Source organism: Etheostoma spectabile, chromosome 13, assembly GCF_008692095.1.
Source record: "Etheostoma spectabile isolate EspeVRDwgs_2016 chromosome 13, UIUC_Espe_1.0, whole genome shotgun sequence".
Lineage (NCBI taxonomy): Eukaryota > Metazoa > Chordata > Actinopteri > Perciformes > Percidae > Etheostoma > Etheostoma spectabile.
The window spans coordinates 23,488,302-23,515,574 of NC_045745.1; the positions used below are offsets into that span (position 1 = coordinate 23,488,302).

A 27,273-nucleotide genomic window follows, 5' to 3' on the forward strand; every position below is an offset into this window, starting at 1 on the left:
TTAATTTCTATAATTTGTTTTCCCTATCTGTTCTTTATTTATTTAATTATTCAATTTATCTCATTTTACAGACACCATAAATATTGATAAACATGATTGATTCTCTACAAAAAGAGCTGTATTGAAACAATAGAGTTTAATCCAGTTTGCCAGAGTCAAATGGGCTCATTTTTGAATATCCACAGATGTTGAAGTGAAATGAGGGAAAGTGCAGCATTGCATTCTGCATCTCTACTTTCTAAAAAGAAATAACGTCAGTACATTATATCATAATAATTTGGGTCGAGACTAGTAAGGCTGACTATGCATAGGCCCTATTTGGCAATGACGGCTGCATTACAACAAAAAAGAACAAATTAATTTAATATCCTATATTATTCTATGTTACCAGTATTTTAAATTACCTCCTTCATTTATATGCAAAAAATAGGATTTATTTTTCTTTCATGAAAACTCAGTATTTCATAAACATTGAGAGTATAGATTCCTGTTAGCATCATGATAATTGATATTACATGATATTTGTTAATGATCAACTCAGTGTCGGAGCCACACCTACACCTCTGAACGACAATATATTGCAGCATTACAGCTTTAAATAGCTGGGAGACTCCCTCCTCATCAGATACACTTAAAAAAACACTCTCAACACACCTCCTCTCTCAGTTGTAACCAGCACATGGAAATGGAGGACCAAATGGAAAGCCAGAAGAGAAGAGGACAGAGCAAAGACGATTTAATATGTAAGATAAACCACATTTCTTTTGTATGTCTTTGCTTCTGCGCTTTAATGTTACTCCACTGGTTGTGTTAAATATAACCAACATCAGACTTGGAGTAAGGCTTAGATCAACAAGGGAGTTGTTTACTCTTCCCGGAAACACAAGTTCCATATCCAATGTTACCATGACATTGTCAGTTATGTGAGCAGGAGTGTATTATGTATTATGTATGATGTAGGAGCTCACCTGTGCAAGTGAAAATCAGGCAGAGAGGCTAGGGCAAAGTAGAACTCCCATTGTCATAGAAACAGAAATCACATGTCAATGAGATAAGAGTCCAGAAAGCATGTGACTAAGTGTTTGTGTGCGTCTCCTTTTGTGTTGCTCTGTAAAGTCAGGTGAACAAGAAGTTGCCATGTCACCCATGTTGGGTTTAGCTTGAGTGCCTAATTTGGTTGTTGATAGTGGCTACTTTTCATATCACATCATGTTGAAGCGTAATTACACTACTTTCCAATTCTTTGTTATCACCAACCTGTTAGAAAGGATCATGTGACATGGAAGGCTGTGTGTACACATCGTTTACATGTGCACACATTCACTCAGGTGTTTGTGAGTGATGAGGCGCGAATCAACAATCATCATCGGGTGCACATGTGAAGATTTGTGTTAAAGTTCCAATTAGAATTCTTCCATCCAAAGAAACCCCCAGGCTTTGGTGCTATTAAAACCTATTTAAAGAAGAAGAAAAAACATATTGATAATGAAGATTGGTACAGTGTAAACTAGGATTATATTCCAGCAATTCTCATAAACTAAGGGTTATTCCAGTATGTACCATAGATCATGTGAAGCAAGGGAAGTGAAAATGTGTAAATGTCCTTTAGTTCAAAAACAGGAAACTTTCTGTGGTTTGACCTAGAAAGAGAGAATTATGTTGCTTATAGCACGGCAGCAAAAATAACCAAAGCAGTACAAAGACCATGAAGTTGAAGCAATTGCAAATGAAAATATAATCTACATATGACAGTGTCATACTGCACAATGCTGACGTATGAACCATTAAGTCTAAATGTGCCCTTGATATGTGTGTATACATTAAATTGAAAGCTTATTTGTCTATAACCACAAGGTGACCACACTGTGAAATGTAATGACGTTGTCGCAAAACAAGCACACATGGAAACTGAACTACAAACATTTAAGATGAAAACTATGACACAGTACAACATTTCTCTCACTTTATGACTCTTGGTATTACCAAAGCAGCACTCCAGAGATAATGTTGCATGGGTAAACATTATACTGTTGGCCCTTATAGTTTGAGAGTTTCTCATAGTGTTAACTGTGAGCTTCTCTGCATGTGTAGTATCTGTGTTAATAAATAATGTTCTATTATAATTTCGTGGAGGACAGAATTTAGCCCATTGTATGTAGAGTGTTGGCCTTTTTTAGCAGTTAAGGGTTAAGAAAGGGCCTAAAGACATCACCTCCACTTCTAAAGGGATCCAAAGTAATTTAAAACTGTGATCCGTAAGCTTCTGCACTGATGTTTACATTACCCCTAGTTTTGCCCCAGTGAACCAGATCTTGTTTCTCCTGTTCACATCTCTTACTGTGCTGTAACAAGGAGGCTTTCCTCTCCATTTCATATTTGTTTTAGGGATTTTACAGTGTGCCAAAAAGACTCAAACACACGCTGTTATCCCCCTTTCTTTCTAGCTGAACGGACAGGGTCTTTGGGATGCGTTGGTTGGTTCCTAGTCATACTCTCCGGCATCTTCACCGCTCTTCTCTTCCCCATCACCATCTGGTTTTGTTTGAAGGTGAGAGAACTCAAAATGTCAGAATGCAGAAACTGTTATTTCCTTTATTGCGCATTGGAATGTGAATTGAGCTTGTGCTGTGGTCATCCTGCTGTTATGGCAGATTGTTCAGGAGTATGAGCGTGCGGTTATCTTCAGACTGGGCCGCATTACAGACAGGAAGGCTAAAGGACCAGGTAGAAACACTCACAATTTCTATTTCTATTTTTTATTTAATTTTATTTTTTACTAACTGTAAAAAGAAAAGGAAATCCTGGATTGGGTACATCATTTGAAGATAGTAATGTAATGTTTTCTTCTTTTGAACTGAAAATTCAGGCTTTCTCCTGTTTGTCCGTAGGAATTTTCTTTGTCATGCCGTGTACCGATTCCTTTGTGAAAGTGGATCTACGAACAGTTTCATTTGACATCCCACCACAAGAGGTAGGGTTGAACCAAAGAGCAAAACCAAACTGTCTGAGGGGAAATAATTTTAACTAAAATCTGTGGACACACACACAAACTGTCATGTATTTCTACTCTAGATCCTGACCAAAGACTCAGTTACAGTTTCTGTGGACGGAGTGGTGTACTTCCGGGTCAGTGACCCCATTGCCTCTGTGGCCAACGTGTCTAATGCTGACTCTTCCACCCGCCTGCTGGCTCAAACCACCCTGAGAAATGTTCTGGGGACTAAGAACCTGGCTGAGCTCTTATCTGACCGTGAGGGCATCGCTCACAACATGCAGGTACAGGAAAACTATCAGGCGGGCATCTCTGAACCCAGATTTTATATCAATCCCATTTTTTTGGTGTTTTATGGTTGTTGAAGGTTTCTCTAAATGGAGGGTACCACCTCAGTTTCAAAAATTGTGAGACATTTGGATGAATTTCTTTTCTTTGAATTTGTGTTCCCAATGGACAGCTTTATGTGTGAATTTCATATGTGGATGGTATGGAATAAACAATCAATTACACTGTAAGCTACAGGTGTGAGCTCTCCCTCTTCCTGTCTCTTCCAGTCCAACCTGGATGACGCCACAGACAACTGGGGCATCAAGGTGGAACGTGTGGAGATTAAAGATGTGAAGCTGCCACATCAGCTGCAGAGAGCCATGGCTGCCGAAGCAGAGGCTACACGAGAGGCCAGAGCCAAGGTCAGGCCATGTAGCGTGACACAAAGAACACATGCATATACAGTCTTATACAATAATTTACTATAACACACAATGTGTATTGTTTTCAGGTTGTTATGGTTTTGTATTTTATTCTGTGTCCTTTGTTTTATTATGGTAGTCTGTTTTTCTGTCTTCCCTTGTCTTGTTTTACTTCCTGCCTTGTGCTATCTGTGATTGTCTGCCCCACCCTGATGTGATTCACCTGCTACTGATCCTCGTGTCACCTATCTCTTGTTTCACCTCATTACCTCTTGTATTTAGTCTCTGTGTTGTCTTTGTCTAGTGTCGGGTTATTGTACTGTTTAGGGTGTTTGGCGTGGGTTTCCTTGTTGTCTCTGTGATTTCTTTTGGAACTTGTTTTTGGCTGCCTGTTTGCCTCAGGATTTTCTTGGGTTTTTTGCACAGTTTTATGATTAAATCCTCGAAACCATCCACTGCCTACCCATTTCTGCATTTTGTGTGCGCTATTCTTTGAAACCCTCTTACAGATCGTTACAGATCCTGACACAGGTGTGTTATTTTCGGCTAATTAATCAAATAGTGTGCCATCCTAATCTCTCTTTTTTGATGTAGGTGATTGCAGCAGAGGGTGAGATGAATGCATCTCGTGCCCTGAAGGAGGCGTCCCTCGTGATCGCAGAGTCTCCGTCAGGCCTGCAGCTTCGCTACCTGCAGACTCTCAGCACCATAGCAGCAGAGAAGAACTCCACCATCATTTTCCCCCTGCCCATGGATATCATATCTCACTTCATGAAGAAGTGATATCTCAGTTTGCTCATCCTTTAAAGTCACTGCTTTATTAAACATAAATTTGATGGGATCAGGACACAGTCAGATTAGCATGGTTTACATTTCCTTGGCTGAATGTATTATGAAACTACCATGGTATGTTAAAATTGTATGAAATATAGTGTATCGTTAACAATATGATGTTATATTATGTAATTTTGACCAGTTGCATGTCTTGATACTGAAATAAATGTAAAATGGTTAAAACAAACTCTTGAAGTCTAATTCTCAGTCATACAGCTAACAAAGCTTTTGTTGCGTTGACTCTTGAATCCCTCATATGTGATATTAGTTTTTGTCACTTCACTGTCATAGAATATGTTAGAGATTTCATCTCTTCACCATTGAACAGTAATTATAAAAAAACTATATATCTAGTATATGCTGTATATTTATACATATATATTCAAATAATCAATAAATACTTAATATACTATACAAAATGTTATAATGTGTGCAACAATAAACAGTTACAACATAACATAAAATACATCAATCACCTGCATCCATTTTCCATTACACTATTTATATGTTCCACATTATAGACACCACCAGCTGTAGGGACGTAACAAGTTCAAGACGCTGTAACCTCGGTGCTTTAAAACTGACTGACTGCCTAGTTTGTCCTTTGATGACTGCAGGCCACAGTCGTTTTTCCCCAACATGTACTTCAATCCCATTTGCATTTAAAATGAAGGAGCATAACAATGAAAATAAAAGACAAGGAGCCAGTTATGAAAATGACAGAGAGAGAGAAATGTAAGAATACCTCTGCAATGAGCTGAGACAAGCGGCGGTGTTATAGCGATTAACCGGCCCTCTGTGAGTAACGCAAATTAATATTAGTAAAAATTATAAATCTTAATTTTATTGTTTATTACTATTGTATTGTCACTATTAACTTAAGTGTAATTAACTAACTTTAAGCTTTAGTGTGTAACCTTTTGATACTAAAAAATGTCTGTTACATTCAAGTCATTGCCAAATGAGTTGCTACAAAGCTAATTCAGACCATCAGCTCCACACAGCTCTCTCTGGATTTCTCAGTGTGGTAATGTTCAGATGATTGTGTGGTCCGGGGACTTTCTTGCACAGAAGCTTAAGGGAAGATTACAACCTTTTCTGAAGAGTCCACCATGTTTTTTTTAATGTTTTCATGTCCTCCTTGGCTACTAGCAACTAGGTGGAGTAGGGGCGACGGCACATGCGTGATCGCGTAAGGCTTGTATCCAATGGATGCGTTGACAGTTTTGTTGTCATTACTTAGAATTCTATTATGTGGTAACTAGGACAAGCACTTGGGTCCAGAATTCATGTAGCAGGTAAACACACTTGGAACTCTAGAATAAACAGCACTTATCCAAAAATGAAACATGGACATCACGTGACTTTTCTTGAATATCTTTTAATACTATGTTCTCCCCAAAAAGTACAAATAAAAGCCTCAACAACGTTTGTACACGTTACATGTCGAACCATCTCATTCCTCGTCCTCTAGGCCTCCTAAGCTACAGTTACATTTTGACCATCACAAATGCAGAGAGGTAAAAGAAGAGAAAGGGAGAGCGAGAAACAGCAAGGACAGAAAAACATGCTTCTATTATTTTGTTGGTGCACTAAGACACAACTAATGTTGTAAATGTATTTACATTCAAACATACAATCAGTGCCAGAACAAACTAATTCAGTGAACGTTTTCTCTGGACTAAATCCACACAGGGTAATTGTACAGCTTCCCTTCTCAATTTCAAATGTTTCCGCTGAAAGTTGATAAGCCATAGAAACATTTGCTACAACAGCATTTAAACATGAACATGGATGTTTCAATCCCTAATGGATTAGATGAATGACCCATGTTTGTTGTGGGGAGGCTCAACCAAGTGCTACATATGAAATAGCTGCTACATAGTGGTCAGACAAGAGGTCTTATAACAAACAAAATCACATGAATAACTTCTATAAAATGCAGTCATTACATATTTGACATTCAGCGCATAGTGAGACACAAATGTCCACAGGACACATTGAAGGGTCATTACAATAACAGTTCATTGTTTAGAAATCATAGTCCATTCAAAGGTCAAATATTAATTTAAGATGAAATATGGGATTTTACGCTGCCGTTTGTAAACAATAATTTTTGTTGCATCTTTGTAGACTTGTTTGTATTTGCACCTGAAGTGACCTTTAGGGGGACCCTGAAGAACAATTCAATGACTTAGGTGAACTGCAATCGTACAACATTTGAAAACACAGTGTCACTGACTGGTATATTCTTACAATTGATCGTTATGCAAAGACATTCTCAAAAACCATCAGTGTAGGTATAAAATCAGTGAGAATCGAGATACAGTTCTCAAATTCCTTTGCTGTATTTGACATTCTTTCGTTTAAGAGCATTTAACCCTGTGTGTGTCATACAAAAAATCTTGAAAATCCATGAAAAGATTTTTTTTTAAAACTTTTTCATGGCCATTAAAAGTGCTGGCATAGCAATAAAATATCTACTTAAAAGGCTATTACTTTACTGAAAAACCGGCAATCCAGATATGCCATTCATCACATGCTGGTAAAAGGTTACATTTACTCTACCTGTAACGTAACAGACATGTGACTAACCCTAACACATGCTCCCATTAGCAATGTTGCTGTGACTGCCAACAGACAACACAGATTTACTCTCATCCCTCCACATTGGCCTTGGTTATTTACAGCGGCTCATTTATGTATGTAGTCTGAACAGCTTTGTTTGTCCATGTGCGAGTAAATCACTGAGATTACATTGTATTATACTGTAGTTTTAAATGAAAAAGCCAGATGAAAGAGTAGGACCCTGAGGGTAAGTTAGTCAGAAGAGTACAGTACAGGAGGCAGCTATGACAAACTGTATGCTATAAAATAATTCTCATTTTTATATACCAAAGGTTGGTTTCTCTGTTGTATTTTATATAAGTGGAAAATGATCGTGGGAAATATCTTGAGTGTATAATAGAGAAGCTATACAAAAGAATTTCTAATCTAAATTTAGAAAATAATTCCCTGAACGATATATTCTTGCACACGGAGAATCCAGTGTAACTCGCAAAAGTTTGAAGGTAATCCTAAAGGATTAAAAGTGTCATTCAGATAAGCAAGCATAAGAAAAAAAGATTATGAAGAGGTTAACACAGGTTTAGAAAGGGTGACACTCATGTTTAACCTACATAGCTTATAGTCCCATTATAATATAATAAGACATTCCCCTTAACACTACTGACAGCAAGTCGTATAGCTCCTTTCTCCTGGGGCACATCACATATTCCACTTGTGTTTTATAGGTGATATTTTCAAAGTTACAAACACAATTCATTTCCTTCACACCTCAAACTTAATAAATAGACAGACCATAGCAATAAAATGTTTCACATTACGACTGGAAGACTTCAACAGTACATGATTGCTTAATTAGCAAAATGCATGTAACAAATAAATTAGATATAGCCTAAAAATCAGATTAAAAAAAATAAAATTATCCACAAAAATTAAAATAATTAAGATTTCTGTGTTAGGTTTAAAGCCCCCTGTAGCGTTGAGTTCTCTGGTGCTGTGTGTTTTTGTTGTTGCTGTTGAGCTATATACAGACACAACAGACTGCACATTCCCGATGAGGTAAATACAAAATGGCAGACATAGGTTTTGCAAGTAGACCTGAGGGATCCCAAAATAAAAAGTTGCTTGGTGGCGAGAGCCTGCAGGAAGACCTGGCAAAAGTTTGAACATTAGGTCGTCAGGATTTTGCAGGTAAAATGGCTGGGGCTCCAGGTAGGGTCGTCCCACACGAGTAAAACTACCGTTGTTGAACTAATTAGACAATGTTAAATACACCTTGAGGAGGCTAAAGAACATGATTTATTTTGATTATAAAACCAATTCTGTATCCAAAGTCCTTCATGAAATAAAATGTTGGTCGTTCTCTGCTGGTGAGACGGCAAGACTGAGTATAAGGCGCTTTGTTGGGGGATTTCTTTCAGACAAAAAAACAAAAACAAACAAAAATTCACAATGAGAAACTAATCCCAATGAGAGAAAGAGAGAAAGACAGAGAGAAAGACAAAAAGAGAGTACTGTATATAGCTTATTTTATCAAAGACGTGTGTTTTTAACACACCAGAGAATTTTTTTTCTGGTGTCCAGTTTCCATATGTACAGTTTCTGTCTCATGACTACCCATGCAGGGAGGCTTCACTACATGTCGACACTGTCTGTGTCCCTATCATACAGTATGTACAGTCTGCGTTTCAAGACTAATTGGGGATAGACAACTGAGCCGTAGTCGTCTGAATCCATTTTCCTTTTACAAATTTATATCTGCCACATAATGGACGCCACCGGCTGTAGGGCCTCGAAAATTTTGGGATGCTGTAACCTTGGTGCTTAGTTTATCCTTTGATGACTGCAGGCCACAGTTGTTTTTCTACAACATATACTTCAATGCAATTTGCATTTAAAAAAGGGAGGAGGATAACAATGAAAATAGAAGACAAGGAGCCAGTTATGAAAATTGAAGAGAGAGAGAAATGTGAGCTTATCTCTGAAATGAGCTGAGAGAAGCGGCTGTGTTACAGCGATTAGCTTGCCCTCTGTGAGTGGGCGTGGCCGGGCCAGGTGAGTAATTTTGATTGCTCGCGGCCCTGTGAGTGGGCGTGGCCGGGCCAGGTGAGTAATTCAGATTGCTCGCTGCCCTGTGAGTGGGTGTGGCTGGTCCTGGGGAGAGATTTTGATTGGTGGTAGCTCTGTGGGAGGGGGAGCAGTATTGAGCCTGCTGGGAACAGCCGTGGCAGTGGGTTGGAGAGTCGCACCCTGCAACAGGTGAGGAGGAGAAGAATGGGGATGAGGGGACAGGGGAGGTGGAGAAGGAGCGGTGCAGCGGGGAAGAGGCGGGGGACATGAGGGGGCTGGTCTGGAGACGCCACAGAAGCTCCTCGTTGTTCCGACTCAGCCGCTTCTTCTCACAGGTTTCCTTCTCAACTGAATCATGGAGATTGGCGTTCTCCTCTGAAAGTTGCCTGCACGTAAAAAAACAACACAAAGGAAGAAAGTGAGGTGAAGTGAAAAAAACAGCATCAATGATAACAATTATGACTGAGTGTGTCTTACCTAGACAGGACTAGGTTATTTTCAATACGGGCCATCAGATCTTCATTCTGCTGCTGCAGAACCTGGACCTTCTCCTCAAGGAACACGTTCTTTTGGGCCTGCTCAAAAGTAAATTACAACCACAGTGTAATCTTAATGCCCCAGACACATTTGTGCATGTGTGTGTTTGTTGACATAGCTTATTTGAGCCTACCACTTTTTCCAGATCGGAGATCTTCTTCTCTTGCTGGTGTATCTGCTGGTTCTTCATTTCCACAACCTCCTTCAAGCTCTTCAGATCTTGTTCAATGTGTTGGTATGGAGCCAAGGCATCCTGTTACAGACACGTGCACACATGCGCAAACAAAACAAAGAGAACAAGAGAAAAGAAAGATAGAGTGTGATTGATGGGGGTTGGAAGGAAAGCATTGTCTGGGTATTTTCTTATAGAATAGGAGAACTCACAACTATCTGTTCATCTGTACTCCTCCTTAAAGCCTCCTCAAAACGCTTGGCTTTGTTCTTCAGACTCTGGTTTTGAATTGTGAGGGTATCCACTTGATCCTGTGAAACCATCCACACACACACACACACACACACACACACACACACACACACACACACACACACACACACACACACACACACACACACACAATACCATACATTTCCTCAGTACATATCAGTGTGCATTAACCAAACAATAAACCCTTAAGTATAATTTTTATGGCAACATACCTGTAGAGAAAGCCGGAGTTTCTCAAAATCTTCCTCGAGAAGCATCTTCTGTTGTTCATGAGCTTTTCTCAAGTCTACACACAAATTCAGAAGCACAATAGAAAAATAGAGTTGATGTTGTTTCTTGCAGTGCTGATATCATACTTTTTTAAAATCTTTTTAAAAAAGGTCTAAAATCTAAAAATCACACCTCTCATGGTACGGGCATGCTCCTCATGCAGTGTTGCCATGGTGATGTTATGCATGTCTCTGAGCTCCTGCATGGCTGCCTCATGGTTGACTGTCATCTCCTCCATCTAACACACACACACATGACTGATCAGATTTCATGTGAAAGATCACTTCAAAGCGAAGATCATTTTGACACATCTCCCATGATGCCTTTCTTTCTTTCACCTGTTCCTGATGCTGAGTCCTCAGCTCCTCCATCTCTGACCGATGCTCCTCCTTCAGGTGTTCTGCCTCTGCTGAGTGACACTTTCTGAGCCCCTCCTCCACAGCAGCCAGCTCCGCCTCCTGCTGCAGCTGCAGCTCGTGCAGCTCTCGGTCAAACGCCACCTCCAGTGCTGTCTTCTCCCGATGGATTCTCTCCCATCGCGCCGAGTTGGATGCTGTGTATGAAACAGAGTGTATCTTGGATTGTTATATCATGAGAGAGTGCAGAATAATAAAGTCTTACTTTATATTTACGACTATACAAACTGGGGTCAGGGTTGATTCTCTTACATTTTAGCTAAATAAGTCAATATGTAATTAATTTAGTTTTTTTATTCAGAGTGTACTTTATACATTTCTTTTTAAAAAACAAAGACTTAAAAAGGTGCTTCCTCAATCTTTCAAACTCTCAGAACAAATGACTTGTTCAAATCACTAACGAGCCATTGTTGGTAACACCTCTGCTTTTCCGACTAGCATCTAAAAATGTCCCACCTGACTTGATTGACAAGGTTTTTTTTTGGTTTTTACTCACCCATTTCCTCTCTGATCTGTTGCATTTCCATGGACAATTTCCTTTGATTTTCTTCTGTAGTTTTATTCTGAAAATTGGAGGGAAAAAAGTGGCAAAGTGCAGGTTTCAAGTATGGCCTACCATAACAATTAATTCTGGAGTATGGATGCTAACAGTGAAACAGCTAGTTGACGTAACGGCTATATGATTTAATACAACTACGACCCTACAGCCATGCTAGCAGGTCTGTGAGATTTTACTTTTGGACAGTGGTGCTTTGAGCTAAATGTAAACATCAGCATGCTAACATGCTCACAATGACAACAATGCTAACGTGTTGGTGTTTAGCAGATCATGTAAATGTTGACCATGTTCAACAGTTTAGAGTGACAGCATGCTAATATGCTCACATGTGCTAATTAGCACAAAGGTAAAGCTGAGGCTGATGGGAATGTAAAGTAGTATTTGTGTAGTCTCTTGGTCATAAACTAAAGTAGAACTGTTGGACAAGCTTTTAAAGCCATGTGCTAGCAAGGGTAAAATCAGACCCACTTTTATTTATAAACCTCAATGCATAATGCATGGTTGCGTGGTTCTGCTCCACTGCAAGCAAAGCATGGACGAGTTTGTGAAAGGACTGCCAGAATAACGTAAAGCTACACCAAAATCCACAACTACCAAAACAAAGACAAGAAATAGTGGTGACCACAATTCGACTTAAAGAGCTGATTACCAATCTCCCTGTTGACTCTCTCTCTCGCTCTCTCTCTCTCTCTCTCCCTCTCTCTCTCTCTCTCTATCTCTCTCTCTCTCTCTCTGCTTCCTGGAGGTTTGACATACTGTATAGACCAAGTAGTTTAAGTGAAGTTAACCTATATGAGAAAAATACTGTCATTGTTGCTTTTTTATTGATATAAATTAACTTATAGTAGCCTACAGCATGCTGTTGTGCAAAGCTATAAGTAGCTGCTGTGTCTGACTACTGCCAGCAGAGGGAGCTCAAACATCCTCAAATACTGAATATCTGCACTTAAACCTTTCCTTACACACGTACATTGTGGGCTTTGTGATTGCAGCATTCCGACAGTGACCATAAAGAAATCAGACAGTCGCTTGACAGTCTGGCAGCAGTATTACAGTTACTGCACCTCCAAGGCTACAGACACAGACAGCTGGATGACAAGACCAGATCAGTGACATACTGAACTGGGGAGGACCCTACCTATAGTCACAAGCACTCTTGCTCATTGTGCTGCTTGTGGGCCATGCTCTGAATCTCAACTCTTGATGTTAAATACTATATGTTCATATTTGTGTGAGTATGTGTTTTCTATAATACAGGCTATGAGTAAATGGAGAGGTTGAGTCATTGTTGTCTATACATAGGATCATTGATGTAGGATCATTGATGTAGTAAGTTAATGAGGTTTGAATGTTGGGGGGGTAGACATAATGATAATGATTTGTACTGTCCACCAAGGAGTAGGCTAATTTGTCACTTTAGTCCTCGTAAATATTTAATTAAAGGAAACCTATGGTTAGTACAAAATAACACTACAACTCTGTATGAGCAGGTGCCTTATTATGGTGAAAGACTGTATTCCTTTAATATTCAAGCTGGCTACCTTGAGGCAGTAATGCTGTGTGGTGATAATAAAGGCTTCCAGACCCAAGGAAGTCTTCCTCAGTTCTTCTCTAAGAGCTCCAAGCTGCCTCTCCTGCTGCTCACAGCGTCCCTGCAGCCTCTGAACCTAAGTGGCAAAGAATAACATTATAGACAATGGTGCAAACACCAAGTGGCACTGTAGTTTTTCAGCAACTCACCTCTTCTCTTTGTTCTTCTTTTTCTCTTTCCTCTTCTTGCCTTTCTCTCTCTTTCTGCTGAGCCTCCTCTTTCTCCCTTTGCAGGCTCTCCTGCTGTTCCTGCTGCAGCCTCAGGGGGGCCACGCGGCGAGGGGACCCCGGGGTAAATGACCCTCGCACTGCTGCTGCAGGCCGCAGCCCACACTGGACTGTAGGGAGAGAAAAAAACTTTCAATCAAGTTAGAAAATAGTCTTCGTGAGCATATACTTTTCACCTAGGAAAAAGTCTGTAATAAATATATTACAGATATGTCAATGATACATATATAATCTGATATCTCCGACTTGTCATTATTTATTCATGTATCAATTCTTAAACTTAACTAGGACACAGATATCTATAGTAATGTAATAGATACGTAGTAAATCAGAGGAGATTGGACCTGACCTATTACTAATGACTGTGCTCACATGATAAATGATAACAAGTTAATTGAATCTTTCCTACAGAAGAATCCTTTGGGGTAATTCCCAGTCTGGTGTTCTTCATGATGGACCATCTAATCTCATGACAACTGTGATCATTATCAAGAAAGCAGCATGCAACAATGTAAGGACATTGTTACTGCATACTTATGTATGTATACGGATACTGTATGTATATATGTGTATGTATACTGTATACGTATATGAGTGTATAATGTGTGTTGTGTTTGTGTGAAACATTTAGCACATGAAGTAAAGGCAATTAATGATCGAGCTAATTTAAAGGCCAGTCAAACACAAACATCTAAAAGCCATCTTCCCTTGGGAGGGGGCTCAGGTGTAAACATACAGGCGGGCTGATTAACCTCTGTGTGAGTCACCTGTACACACTCTCACAGACAAGCCTGTGTGTGTAAGTGTCTACACACACACACACACACACACACACACACACGTCATTTAGGCCTACTGAAGCATAAGGCGCAGCCTCCATGACAATATGAGGCTGGGTTTGGGGTGCAGGGTCCCAGGTAATGAGTGAAAGATCAGTTGTAAGAAGTTGGGGGGAGGAAATGAGGGGAGTGCTATGGCCCACGGGGAGAAATGAGAGAAGAGTGTGGAGAGACAAATAATTCAGTAAGAATGAAGGTGCGGTATGATTTTAACGGTGATCGACGTTTAAGGCCAACTTGGGTATAAATCAAGTGTGTGTGTGCAAGTAAAACCTAAAATAGGTGAATTATAAACATTAAAAGGTTAAAAAAGGTTTATTTCCATGGAATCTAATAAGCAAGGTTTTGCTTGTAAATATGTGCAAACCTGCAAATAGCAGCAAGTTCTGCAATATTACTTCTTCATCTGTGTTTTTGCCTTGAAGGCGCATTAGGATTCCCCGTCTAGAAGTCTTGTGTAAATGATGTCTCCCTCTTTAGCAGGCAGGCAGACACACTGCAGGTAGAACACGTGTGTGTGTGTGTGTGTGTGTGTGTTCCTGCCAGGGTGTGGTTAAAGCGTAATTCATAAGGTACATTTGATTTCCATTTCAACAAGCTAACATCTTGCTGGTACACTCTCCAAAGCAGTAAACAACAGACAAGGTACAGTGCTGAAAACCTAAGAGAAAGAAAATGTTTTTATTTTGCGGCTGTGTGGGAGGAGACGAGGTCGGGCACAAGATGCAGAAAAGACGAAGGTGAACAGTAACAGCAGCACTTTGGTGAAGTGAGTAAAGAGAAAGGTGTAGCCTGAGGAGATGTGTGTCAATTCTGGAAGGAAAGATGGGGAGGCCCTCTGCAATTCTATAAAAAAATGATTCAACCACCGCAGAGCCAAGGCGAAGAAAGGTATAGACTGCATGGATCAAATCATGATATCCAAAAAGGATGCAAGCTGCTGCTCCTGAGTGTGGGTGGATTAATAAGAAGTTATAAATGTAAGGACAATTTTTGGAAAGGTTTGGGAAGGTAGACGGTTAGGTGGGCTTAAAGAGGAAGCCACAGTTTATGTATGTGGATGTATGTGGATGTATTTGTCTGATGATACATAAATGCATATGTACATGATGTGTTTTGATTATGAGGAAAAAGACTCACCCGGGGACTGAGGTTTGGGAGGAACCACCGCCAGCCTCTTTGGGGATGACGGGAGAGAACGAGTGACCTCTGAACTCCGCTGAAACTCTTTCCTGCCAACTGTCAATCAACAAGGATCAGTGGGGATTGCTTTCATCAGAAAATTGACATTTAGAAAATAGATGACAAAGCAAATACAGCGGTACGTAGTAGTGTTAAAAAGCTACCTGATATTTATATAATATTGTGTCAATCAAACGTCCCCCCATATACAGACACAAGCACCATACCAACCATCCTTTGCAGCAGACTCCTCACTCTCTCTTGCCTTTCTTTGCTGATTTTTTTCCCCTTGCCTAACCTTTTTCAATTTTTCTGTAACCCTCCTGCTTTCATCTCCAGCTATCTCCCCCCTGCTGTGCGTATAACTATGTCCCAAAGGACTCTGGGTCAAAGAGACGCAAAGCATACTGGGGGAGATGTGCCCATCATCTCCTTGCTCTCTGCGACATTACACTTTGCAGCCAAGGCAATCAAGAACTGTGTAGCAGAGTAGGTGAGGTGTGTGGGAGTAGAGAACGTAGCTGGATTTGAAACAATAAATGTGAGATGCCTTACCCAGAAGAAGAAAAAAATGATAGTGAATAAGAAATGTTTCAGGAGGATAGCAAGAAATCTGTTGTGAAGCAGAGGAGAGACGGAGAGAGGCCTTGAAAAGAAACTAATTAGACCTGTAATGGGAGAGAAGTCTCTGATCCTGAACAACTCCCCAAATAACCCTGGAGAGATATTTCAGGCCTGCAGTGTGTGTGTGTATGTGTGTGTGTGTTTGTGTGTGTTCATATTGCATATTGTTGGTGTAGTCATGCAAATGTGGCTCTCAGAGTGACTCAATGCTGCTGAGCGACCCCCCCCGCCCCCATTCTGTTACTGCAAGACTATGTTCAACTTGTACTTGAATTTGGAATGTAAAGTCTACTTTACAGTAAACAAACACTTTCCCAAATATATTTTGGAAAGAGGTAGTTGTGCAATGTTTAGCTTAGCTGAAAACAAAGACTAGAAAGAGGGTTGAACATATAGCAAAAGTAAATAAAAATAAATTAACATGCCTAGCTAGCAACTCACAAATGATCTTGTTCACAATTATTTGGTAGTAGAAAACTGGGGGTAAACAATATGTCGATATATGCATTCCATTTGCTAATTGTACATTTTATTCTGCAGTATGGATGTAAACAGAGAAACCTCTAGTTGGTTTAGTGCCAGATATGTTACAAGACTAGTCTACAGGCATGGTAGTGGCTCTGTAAGGCTGTACAGCCACAGTAGTGCTTACAGGTAAATGCTATGTCAGCATGCTCTCTACAATTTATTTGCTGTCTAAAATGCATTTTGTCCTGGTTGTGGTCGTTTTTGGGTACACTCTACAGCAAAGATGAGAGTTCTGTGTCTTTCATTTAATCAGTCACTGCAAAAGTGTAAAGACATGAGATAAGTGTGAGTGAGAGAAGTGTGATACTACAGGGCCTCTGGTGTTAATTTCCATGTGTGAAAAATACAACTGTGTGTGAAAAGCATCACTGCCTGTGCGCCTGAACAGACCATATTGGCACCGTCATCCAGGGCAGTTGACAAGGTCATAAACATTTACTAGCCGTATTAGACCATTTCAAATCTGTGGTGTTTGTATTTCATGATATTTCACCATAGCTTTAAAAGCTAAATGTGTATTTTAAGCTTTGAAAATGTTGTCATGAACAGGAGTACACTGGAGTAAATGGCCTAAAGAACACATAAAATACAATTCCACTCTTGATATCTCTAACGTAACTTGACACATTGATCTTGTAAGTGAAGTGAAATGTTAAAGTGTGATTTAAATGGCTTCCAGCATTTCCCAAAATTACTTTCAACAACCACTGAAAGCAGAAGCTCGGGATAAGTTAGGTGCTATATGGAGGCAGAGGAAAGTCCAAAAAATAAAAGTTGTGGCATTTATGCACTGAAAACACAGTATTTCTCTGCTACCATGGATTTCTCATATAAATATCTGTGCAAAGTGCTTCTAGGTAAATAAAATGCACATTTTCTCTTTGAATTCCAAGTACTGACTAATAAACCTGTTGTTTTTAGAAAGTGGAATGTTCCTCTGCTTCTGAACACCAGGACATACATAATACATCATGTATGGTTGGCTGGTAATTAAATAGTTTACCGCATATGTGACAGAAGCATGTGTGACAATAGAACACAATCTGTTGCTGGTGAAAAATGGCTTCTCTCTCTCTCTCTCTCTCTCTCTCTCTCTCTCTCTCTCTCTCTCTCTCTCTCTCTCTCTCTCTTTCTCTCTCTCTAATGCATGAAGCTAAGACTGTATTTACATGATTCCCTGCATATTCCTATTATAAACACATTTCAATATTCCTGCACAATACTGAAACACACACTTTGACTGTCTGTAGAAATTGTGCAGAGCCAAATTACAAAACAATCTCTCAAAGTCCACGAAGAATCATGCTCTGTTCTCCTACAAAATCTTTGACTGACCTCCAGGGGAGCTTCGTGGCTGGGCAGGCAGGTAGCGCCGGGGCAGGGCTGGGGTGGAGGGCGGCTGGAGGCTGTTGCTGCGACATGGTGCCCCTCTCTGGTGATCTGTCGACGGAGGGCCAGTGATCACTCTGTGAAGAGGAGGCTCCTCGCTTACACTCAGACCTGGAATGCACATAATTACAAATGTGTTACGTGTTTTATGTTAATTTATAGTATATACACACATATCTTCAGAGTTCCCTCTTTTGCTATATCTCAGTTGGTGTCTCTTCCTTCATTTTATAATCACATTTTGGTTTTTCTATAGCCTGGTTGGGCTGTGTCATGTGTGTGTGTAGGTTCACTGGACTGAGAAATGGTTTGTAACCTCTGGGTCTCACAGCTGCTGCTCTCAATCTTCCTTTTGGTTAACCTGAAGCTCCGCACTTATCCTACACAAACACACACACACACACACACACACACACACATCTTTGCACACGTTTACATAGGGACACTTTAACGCCTCCCACTGAGCACATACATACACAGAAAAATACAATGCACTCACACCTAAGCGCACTGTTCATAGCTCATCCTGGCCTATATATTATAGCTATAATCCATTAAATGACTAACAGATAGTTTACACACTTGAAAGCACACACTCTCCCACACTGCCTAAATCCTGCTCATCTCCCTGTTCAATAATAGCACAACAGATTGCCTGCACTTCTCCACCTTGTTCATGTGACAAGTGGGGATGATCAATTTAATGTAAAGCTGCTTGTAACTAGTCATGAGATTGGTGATCAAGCCATATAGTGTATTCTCTCCACATACACACAATGAGCACAACAGAGTGTAATCCCAGAATTTATAAGTGGTCACTACTTATTCTTTCATTTTTTGTTAAAAAACATATTCATTACTAAATCACAATAGTTGTTTGTAATAATCAGCTTAAGTATGCAGTGCACGGATCATGTTAGATAGAAGATAACGAAGGTTGTTAAGTTCTGTATGGTAGGGGCGGGGTAATTGTAACTGCAAAGACTCATGATACAAAAAAGACTGTTCTGAACAGTTAATGTCCCAGTGTTCAAGTGTTATGATAATAATGTTCTATTAATGTTTTGGGTGTGCATTTACTTTATGTTATCTGGGTTTTAGTTTTATATGGTTGATTTAGTGTTCATGTTATCTACATTTATTGTTGCACCATGAGTGAGACCCTGGTGGGGACTGATGGCTTGTGGGCAGTGAGAGCCTTAACAAAATTATACAGGTTTAAGATCTGACACTGAGTCTCCTGAGTTAAATTGTCTACACAGATACAGTACATTACATTTGACGATTATAGTGACAATGTTATCTCATGCTGTTACAATTGAACATATTTCTAAAACTCACTGTGTTGTAGAGCAAGCTAAACAATGTTAATATCAAAAAATATCTATCTATTAGTGATAGTGGTTTTGTGGAGGTGATAATCTTTATTAGTTTTGTATCAACCAGCCATCATTTGGCAATAGCTTCAATGTAACGGACGTTCAAAAATATAAAAAAGTCACATGACTCCAGAAATTTTTTTTATGTTTGCTAATATTTTTTAGTAATGAATGCTAATGTAAACTTGATTTACTGCATCAACTTCCCGCTCTGTTTTAGTATAGTCTATCCACAACGTTCCACTTCCGGGATTGCTCGGTTGCCATTGGAAATTCTTTTCAGCCCAGATGTCATAATCTTCCGTTTTGTTTGGGTTGGAATTTTAAACTCTGGTTGACTTATGAGGACTATGGTTAACTGCTCCTCAGATCTCTGCAGATTAAATCCAGACAGCTAGCTAGACTATCTGTCCAATCTGAGTTTTCTGTTTTCTGCACGTCTAAAACAACTTTTGAGCGTACACATGTTCCACCAAAACAAGTTCCTTCCTGAAGTTATTTTGCAGCAGCACTCTTCCCACTTTCCCGGTACCCAAGACAATTGTGATTGGTGTAAAGAAATGCCAATAAAACAGAGCACATTTTTCTCCCATCACGGAATGCTGTGTGGACTAGCCAGACCTTTCATCGCAGGGCTGTGGAGGATGGTCTGGCAATGCGAGACTATGTTAATACAACTTGACCTGTTAAGTTTCACCTTGTGAAAGAAGACGGTTTAAGGCAACAGGTTTCCTTGTAAATTTCTTGTAAAGTAAACTAATTTGGGATAACAGTGCAGTCAGAGCTTGTTAACGTCGCTTGGTAAAGGGAAGTTTGGGTTCCCCTGCTGGAGCTGCTGCCCCCGCGACCCGACCCCGGATAGCGGACTACAGTGGATGGATGGATGGATGGATGGATGGATGGATGGATGGATGGATGGATGGATGCATGTCATGCCAAACGTCTGGCCCATTCCGCATGTGATTACAAGACACAGCTATTTTACAAAACACAGATCTTCTGGTAGTATAAATAATAAAAAAAAAAAAGCAACAACAAAAAAACATAACCTCAGAAAGTTATTATTATCAATACTGTACATGTTGCACGGGCAATGATATTTTAATCTGTGACTTAAACCGAGTTAAATGACGTGTCTTTCATGGTTTAAAAGGAAACACTAGTTGTGGTTGCTTTAAATATTCCTCAATGTAAAAATAAATTGAAATTGACTGGTAAAAATAGAAAAATACCCTATATTTAAAATTGCTTCCATAGTATTTATGAAAATGCTTTTATCTATGATTTCTCACTGCTATCTCCCCCTATACTGGTGATGCCTGTTCGTTATTCAACCCAGAACTCCTCCAGGAGTTGATTAGTGGGGCTGTTTACAGTATTTCCGCCCCATGAACCAGTCAAGGGCACGGGCAGTGTGTCTAAGCCAGATCTTGGACACAGCACTGCACTGCTGTTACTGAGCTCTGCAATTACTGCTGTCAACATCCTCTACGTGAAGACTTCCAATGCTTAGAATCTAAAAACAACAAATCTTCTGCATTGACATCAAATGCTGTCACTGGTGCTTTTTTGAGTTGACACAGATCAATTGGCTGGTTGATATGAACTGAGATGCCCTTATTAAGCATAGGTCAAATATGTACAAAACAAATTCCCAGAGCACAAAGTGGAGAGAGTACGAGTAAATGATGCAGTTGGGTGGTCGGAGGAATGCTGTGAATGATAAAAAGGAGAGAAAGAGTGAAAAGAGATGTATTTCATTAACGGTAAAAGCAACCTGATGTGCATCACTGATTGGCAAAATGCCAGACAATAATGGAATAGAAAAATGGGAAGGTAGATGCTGGCTGTATGGGATCAGGATGAAGCAAACAAAAGAATGTAAAAAAGAGCAACAAAGAGGAGCCAAAGGGATCATGAGCAAGTATACAGCTGAGGACAAAGACATCAGATTTGTCCAGCTCAGTGGGAGACCATTTTATTAAAGCTGAAGAGGAAACAGATAGGTCAGAGATTTCCATGTGCATCCTCAGAGTTTTGGTGTTACACACCCTTGGTGTATATGGAAAATGAACCAAGCTGCACGTCACATCCATGAATAGCCTACCAGTTTTAATTTGATTGTAAAAAAGCAAAATTAAGGCCTTGGATGTGTTTCATTTCACCGTACTGTACATAAACCAGCTAAATCAGCATCTTCACATTTTGCAAATGAAGCTAGTCAGTCCAGGTTGCTTACAACACAGCTGGCACACACCAAGGTGAACACACACATACACAACCACTGTCAGCTGCAGCCACAGCACAGCCTGCAGTGTTGACATGCCAAAGAAATAGCTCTTATTCCTCAAAAATATAAAGCCCCTGAGGAATATGTGAACACTTTAAATTACTGTATGCTTAAAAAAACAGCGGCATCTGTTGTGAATGGACTCATAGGCCTATTTAGGGGATAGCTGATAAGCTGGTGGAGGGTTTGACAACTAGAACAATTTAAATAATCAAATTCCACATGGAGAAATATTTAGTTGTTTAAAGAAGGATGTGTTCTCAAGTATTGATTTGATCTCTTTAGCTAATTTAAAGTCTAACTTTAAGTGTGTCTGTTTAATAAGACTACACGTTCTCACAAACAGATGTCCGCTTGATTTAGTGCTGCTCAATACAGGATACATTGTGTGTACACTGTGTGCACAATTATTAGGCAAGTGAGTATTTTTGACCTTATCTTCATTTTCGTGCATATTTTCCAATTCAAAGCTATAGAAACTTAAATGCTAATTTGATTTAAACATTATCAGGTGATGTGTGTTTAATTAATGAGGGAGGGTGTGGCCTAAAGTGATCAACACCCTATATCAAGGTGTGCATAATTATTAGGCAGCTTCTTTACCTCAGAACAAAATGGGCAAAAAAAGAGATTTAACAGACTCTGAAAGTCAAAAATTGTAAAATGCCTTTCAGAGGGATGCAGCACTCTTGAAGTAGCAAAGATATTGAGGCGTGACACCGAACAATCAAACGTTTTGTTGCAAATAGTCAACAGGGTCGCAAGAAACTGTGGAGAAAAAAAAGACGCATATTAAATGCTAGAGACTTGAGAAGAATTAAACGTGAAGTTACCAGGAACCCATTAACCTCCAGTGGCTATATTCCAGAAAGCAACCACCTGGAGTGTCCAGAAGTACAGGTGTTCAGTGCAGAGACCTGGCCCAGGTAAGAAAGGCTGACACACGACACCCATTAACAAGACTCATAAGTTGAAACGTCAAGACTGGGCCAGAATTCTGAAGACAGATTTTTCAAAGGTTTTATGGACTGATGAAATGAGAGTGCACTCTGATGGACCAGATGGATGGGCCCGTGGCTGGATCTCTAATGGGCACAGAGCTCCACTTGAGTCAGACGCAGCAAGGGGAGGCGGGGTACTGGTATGGTGCTATTATAAAGGATGAGCTAGTTGGACCTTTTGGGTTGAAGATGGACTAAAATCAACTCCCAAAACTACTGTCAGTTTCTAGAAGATACGTTTTTCAAGCAATGGTACAGAAAAAAGTCTTTATCCTTCAAGAAGGCCATGATTTTCATGCAGGACAATGCTCCATCACATGCATCCAAGTATTCGACTGCATGGCTAGCCAGCAAAGGACTTAAAGATGACAGAATAATGACATGGCCCCCTTTTTCACCTGACCTAAACCCCATTGAGAACTTGTGGGCCCTTCTTAAACGTGAGATTTACAGTGAGGGAAGACAATACACCTCTTTGAACAGCATTTGGGAGGCCGTGGTTGCTGCTGCACAAAAAGTTGATCATCAACAGATCAAGAAACTAATAGATTCCATGGATGGAAGGCTCATGACAGTTATTGAAAAGAAGGGTGGCTATATTGGTCACTGAATATTTCTTGACATGTCATTATTGTTTATTTGTACATCTTGAGTTTTATTCTTACTCTAAGAAATTAAAATAAACAAGTGAGATGGGGAAATTTTAGTTTTTCCATTTAGTTGCATAATAATTCTGCACACCAATAGTTGCCTAACAATTCTGCACACAGGTATTCTCCTGAGAAAGCCAAAACTCAGTTTCATTTGTTACATATTCTGATTTGAGGTTTATTAACATTTCTGATTGACTGATAGCAATGCATTTGTTACAGTACAATACAATAAATTCTCACGAATAGAACTTGCCTAATAATTTTGCACACAGTGTAATTAAGCTTGAAGTTTCTCTTCATCAGAGTCTACGATTTGTCCTACTTAATAATCCATGCTTCCTGTCATTCGTTTGAAGCTGCTTTTGACTGTCTAGCTGTTACTCTTCATCCATCAATCATAAAGCACGGGACACTTTAATACCTATTAATCCTGTGATCTTTTATGTTTTTGCTGTGGAAACATAATATATGCACACATCTGCACAAACCTTCATGCTGTCACGAGAAATATGGAAATCTGTCTAAACAACTGTATCCCAAAGCAGATCAGTGTCAGTCAGTGTAATCATTTTGTGCCAGGACATGTGCCAAAATGCATGATGCACTCATGTTTTTCAAAAAAATACAATAAATATTGTACTTGTTAAATAAGATTTAATAGCATGCAAATGAGTGTCAGTTTGAGGGTAAGATGTGTCCAGTTTATTAGATTCAAGGATTTGGAGCTGAAAGTTTTAACAAGTTTAAAAGAAACAATATTTTAACTCAAAAAACGTAATAACTTTTAAATAAAATTTACTAAAACTTGTTCTTTGACTGATAAGCTCCCTCTGTTCACTATAACAAAAGCAAAAGCAAACTACAAAACTGTGCATATGCAGCAATGTGTGTGGAAGTCAAGGTTAAAGCTGCATACATAAAGCACAAAGTAATGGCCATGCTGAGACCTGGGCTACAGACTGTGATAACTGGATAACACTGGAGCTGACAGCAGCATCCACGGGGCTCCTGTCTTCCACCGGGACCCAGATGTCAGGAGATTTAAAGGTTCTGTCCATCCAGTCTAGAGCTGTGCACAATAGTAAAGTATCCCTTACAAGGACAGGTTTAGGACAAGAACAAAAGTTATGAAAGGTCTTACCTCAAAATGTACATTGAGAATGCCGGTTTGTTACATTCACATTTTTAGGTAACAGGGTTACCACAGGATAAAAGTATGTACCTGTTCGTCAGTAGGACCAGATTGTTAGTGGTCATTAGATGCCAGGGTGTAAAGCCTACACATGCGAGGGAACATGAAGTAATTTCTTGTCAATGTAAACAGAAAAGAGGGTTGTCAATAGGAGAGAATATGAGAAACAGGGATGCTGTCATCAAAATAATTTGATAAAAATGAGAAGACCAAGGCTCTGTTTTTAGGACAGTGCAGAATCAGTGTCTTTTACATGGTTATTGTTTGGTTTTGATGGTACGCTTTTTACATTCACAATGTTGTTGTCAGTGAGGACCATCAGTTAAGCTCATAAACAGTGATTAACACGGAGCTGGATAAAATACTGGGAATTTATCAGTTAATGAACAGGCCCATTGAGCCTATCCTCACGGTCACAGCTCTTCTTCTTCAATAAGCCTCTGCCATGTTAGTTTTCCTCTCCTCAGTCGCAGAATGGCAGCCATATCTAATTGGCCCATCTAGTTTGCTGCTCTACTAGTGTGTGTGTGTGTGTGTGTGTGTGCGTGTGTGTGCGTATGTGTGTGTACACTGCATATACATACACGTTTGTGCATATCTGTGTGTGTGCATGCACCATAGAAACCATCTGTTCACAGTGAGCTAGCATGATTCACAGACCAAATCTGAGCCATGTCATCTGGGGTACATGGCATCCACTCTCCTCCCTGTGCCAATCCCTCCATGCATGCCTCTTTCCGCTCTTTTTTTATACCACATTCTCCCTTCCTCTCATTGAATTTGCTTTTATCACCGCATCTCCCTTCAGCTGACTGCTCAGTTTTCCCTTCCGTTCATTTGATTTTCACCGAAAGAGAAGACGGATAGAGGTGATAATGCTCTAATAATACAAAGTTTGTTTTGCCGATTGAGTTTCCATCATGAAGTCAGCGTGGCTCAAAGGCACAGGCTTCCTCCTGCTGGATTCTTCTCTCAGCTATGTAATGGAGTCTGTCAATCACAGTTGAATCAACAATGTATCCCCATAGGCTTCTTACATGCATAGACGCTCTCTTTCTAATGCACATGCACATACACACATCCCTGAAACACCATAAGGGATGTCAGCGACTGGGCTACAGGGAGGATTGGGTTAATAGCTAATCAATGTCATATAGATTAACCTATAGGCCCTGCAGATAGTTTTGGTTTTATTTCACCAGTTTCTTTTAGATAAAAATGCATCTTTTAAATGTCTACCTCTATCCTAACACAGGGTGGTTGAGTGGAATTTTGTTTGTGATGTTTACTGCATTGGAAATTAACAGAACAAGCTGTCAAAGCTTTTTTATTGGAACTACTTTCTACCAGATAAATAGTCCCTAAGAAAAGTATGTGTGTCCAGTGGATTACTATGACTAATGCTATGACTAATCCTTGTGCAAAATTAAGCACAATCTCCCAATCAAAGTAATTTTTCTCTGCCTCGCCACAGTCTTTTCCACAGACACACAATTGCACACGCACACGTATACACACATCCGTATGTTACCCATGTTACCCATTGATCAGAGCAGGTTGACGAGCTACGGCAGTGGGTGGTTTAAACTCGAGGGATCCTTCCTCTAACCCATTTTACTGGAGCCTAGCAATCCTTTCCTCCCCAATTCTCTATTCCTTAATGATTTCCCCTATCACACAGAGCCCTAATTGAGGCTGTTTTCCTTGCTGATCAATGTAGAAAACAAGCTACTAAGACTGGTCTTTCTTATCACTGTTACAACAGAAGGTACTGGGTTGCTGCAGCTCCACCAACATCCTTGATGGAAGCATGTGTGAGAATCCATCTGTCAATCTATCTGTTCTTTGATCTGAGTTAGAGCATGTGAGAAGGGGAAAAGATTCCCAAGTGGTAGAAGAAAATCATGGTGTCGCAAACAAACCCTACGCACACTCCATGTACTTCTAAACACTCACCTGCATGCACAAATAAATGCAGATTAAACAGAAACTTGAAATTGAAGATTGTTCACTTCTCTCACTTAAATTTTGTGGCACCATCTAGCTGCAAATCACAACATCAGTAAATAAATAATAAACATAAGGATTTCAAAACGCAATTCATTTTGAATAAAACTAACAATATCTAAAATTCAAATCAGGGAATAGCTTAACTTTGAACGAAATTTCACCCCTATTTTTTAAGCTTTTAGAAATTGCCCAGAGGACAAAGACAAAAAAAAACCTCAGCATTTTATCATCATACAGTACCCAAACTTTGCGGTTAAGGCTCTGGGTAATTTTTTATATCTGTCCCGTTTCACAAAGGTTTAGCATGGAACAAATGTATGTGGATCAAATGTATGACAACTAAATCCAGGTCCAGAAAAGGCACAACAATAAAATAGAATTTTACAAATTGTTCAAGCTTTTAAAAAACTTTAAAAGTGTCCCCCAATTTCCCAAAAAGACATCAGACAATCCCCTGGTTAAAGTTCAACAAGCACTCTTACACTGGGAGGGACAAAGCGGGATCTACAGTCAAGCCCAGTTTAGTATAGAACATAGATATTCAAAAGGGGGTCCTTAGAGTTGCAGCAGGGGGGCCACAACATTATTGTTCAATAGTTTACAAACAAAACCTAAAATAAAAATATAAACTTGAATCCAACAAATTATTTGTAAAGATAAATCTTTTTTTTTCTTTACACAACATTGATGATAGGCTTCTGTGCCTATAGATAGATAGCCACGAGGCAGCTATCCACAGACACAGTTAAGCTTAAGGATTCACTGTGCCACAATCTAACATTAAAACCTGATGCACAAATAGGAATTTGTCAACAATTATTATTTTAATACCTGTATGCGCCATAAAAAGGTTTGTGTGAAAGCTTTATGCCACCCTTCATGTTATTGTAGGCCCAGTGTTATATGCAATTTATATATTAAAATAAAAACATATTTTTACAATGTACAGTAGGTAGCAAGGGGTCCCTGCTCCATCTCTTTTTCAACT

The 27,273-nt window shown here is 39.6% G+C and overlaps 2 protein-coding genes across 5 annotated transcripts in view; one reads left to right on the plus strand and one right to left on the minus strand.

The window, feature by feature from the left end:
- Nucleotides 1-554: 554 nt before the first annotated feature.
- On the plus strand, nucleotides 555-4,705 carry stoml3b (stomatin (EPB72)-like 3b). The gene is made up of 7 exons (XM_032533376.1): nucleotides 555-743; nucleotides 2,445-2,548; nucleotides 2,652-2,724; nucleotides 2,889-2,971; nucleotides 3,073-3,276; nucleotides 3,550-3,684; nucleotides 4,279-4,705. Exons 1-7 carry the CDS (start codon nucleotides 680-682, stop codon nucleotides 4,465-4,467), a joined length of 852 nt encoding a protein of 283 aa, XP_032389267.1. The 5' UTR covers nucleotides 555-679; the 3' UTR covers nucleotides 4,468-4,705.
- Nucleotides 4,706-5,883: 1,178 nt separating this feature from the next.
- The window catches only part of mtus2a (microtubule associated tumor suppressor candidate 2a), a 49,567-nt gene continuing 28,177 nt past the window's right edge, over nucleotides 5,884-27,273 (minus strand). For 3 of the 4 annotated variants that reach the window (XM_032533726.1, XM_032533723.1, XM_032533724.1), the window contains exons 5-16: nucleotides 17,707-17,871; nucleotides 15,178-15,276; nucleotides 13,121-13,308; nucleotides 12,922-13,047; nucleotides 11,318-11,384; nucleotides 10,744-10,958; nucleotides 10,538-10,643; nucleotides 10,348-10,421; nucleotides 10,075-10,173; nucleotides 9,824-9,943; nucleotides 9,631-9,731; nucleotides 5,884-9,539 (exon numbers count right to left, since the gene is read on the minus strand). In XM_032533726.1, coding sequence (XP_032389617.1) covers nucleotides 9,059-9,539; nucleotides 9,631-9,731; nucleotides 9,824-9,943; nucleotides 10,075-10,173; nucleotides 10,348-10,421; nucleotides 10,538-10,643; nucleotides 10,744-10,958; nucleotides 11,318-11,384; nucleotides 12,922-13,047; nucleotides 13,121-13,308; nucleotides 15,178-15,276; nucleotides 17,707-17,871 — 1,841 coding nt within the window. In that variant the 3' untranslated portion in view covers nucleotides 5,884-9,058. The remainder of the gene's footprint in view (nucleotides 9,540-9,630; nucleotides 9,732-9,823; nucleotides 9,944-10,074; nucleotides 10,174-10,347; nucleotides 10,422-10,537; nucleotides 10,644-10,743; nucleotides 10,959-11,317; nucleotides 11,385-12,921; nucleotides 13,048-13,120; nucleotides 13,309-15,177; nucleotides 15,277-17,706; nucleotides 17,872-27,273) is intronic. The other variant, XM_032533725.1, reaches the window with a different exon arrangement.

What these genes read in the sequence shown, in the direction of transcription:
- stoml3b (XM_032533376.1), top strand. Translation starts at nt 680, where the DNA reads ATGGAAATGGAGGACCAAATGGAAAGCCAGAAGAGAAGAGGACAGAGC. An exon ending in CCATCTGGTTTTGTTTGAAG is followed by an intron (nt 2,549 to 2,651) that starts GTGAGAGAACTC and finishes CTGTTATGGCAG; the next exon opens with ATTGTTCAGGAGTATGAGCG. An exon ending in GCATCGCTCACAACATGCAG is followed by an intron (nt 3,277 to 3,549) that starts GTACAGGAAAAC and finishes TGTCTCTTCCAG; the next exon opens with TCCAACCTGGATGACGCCAC.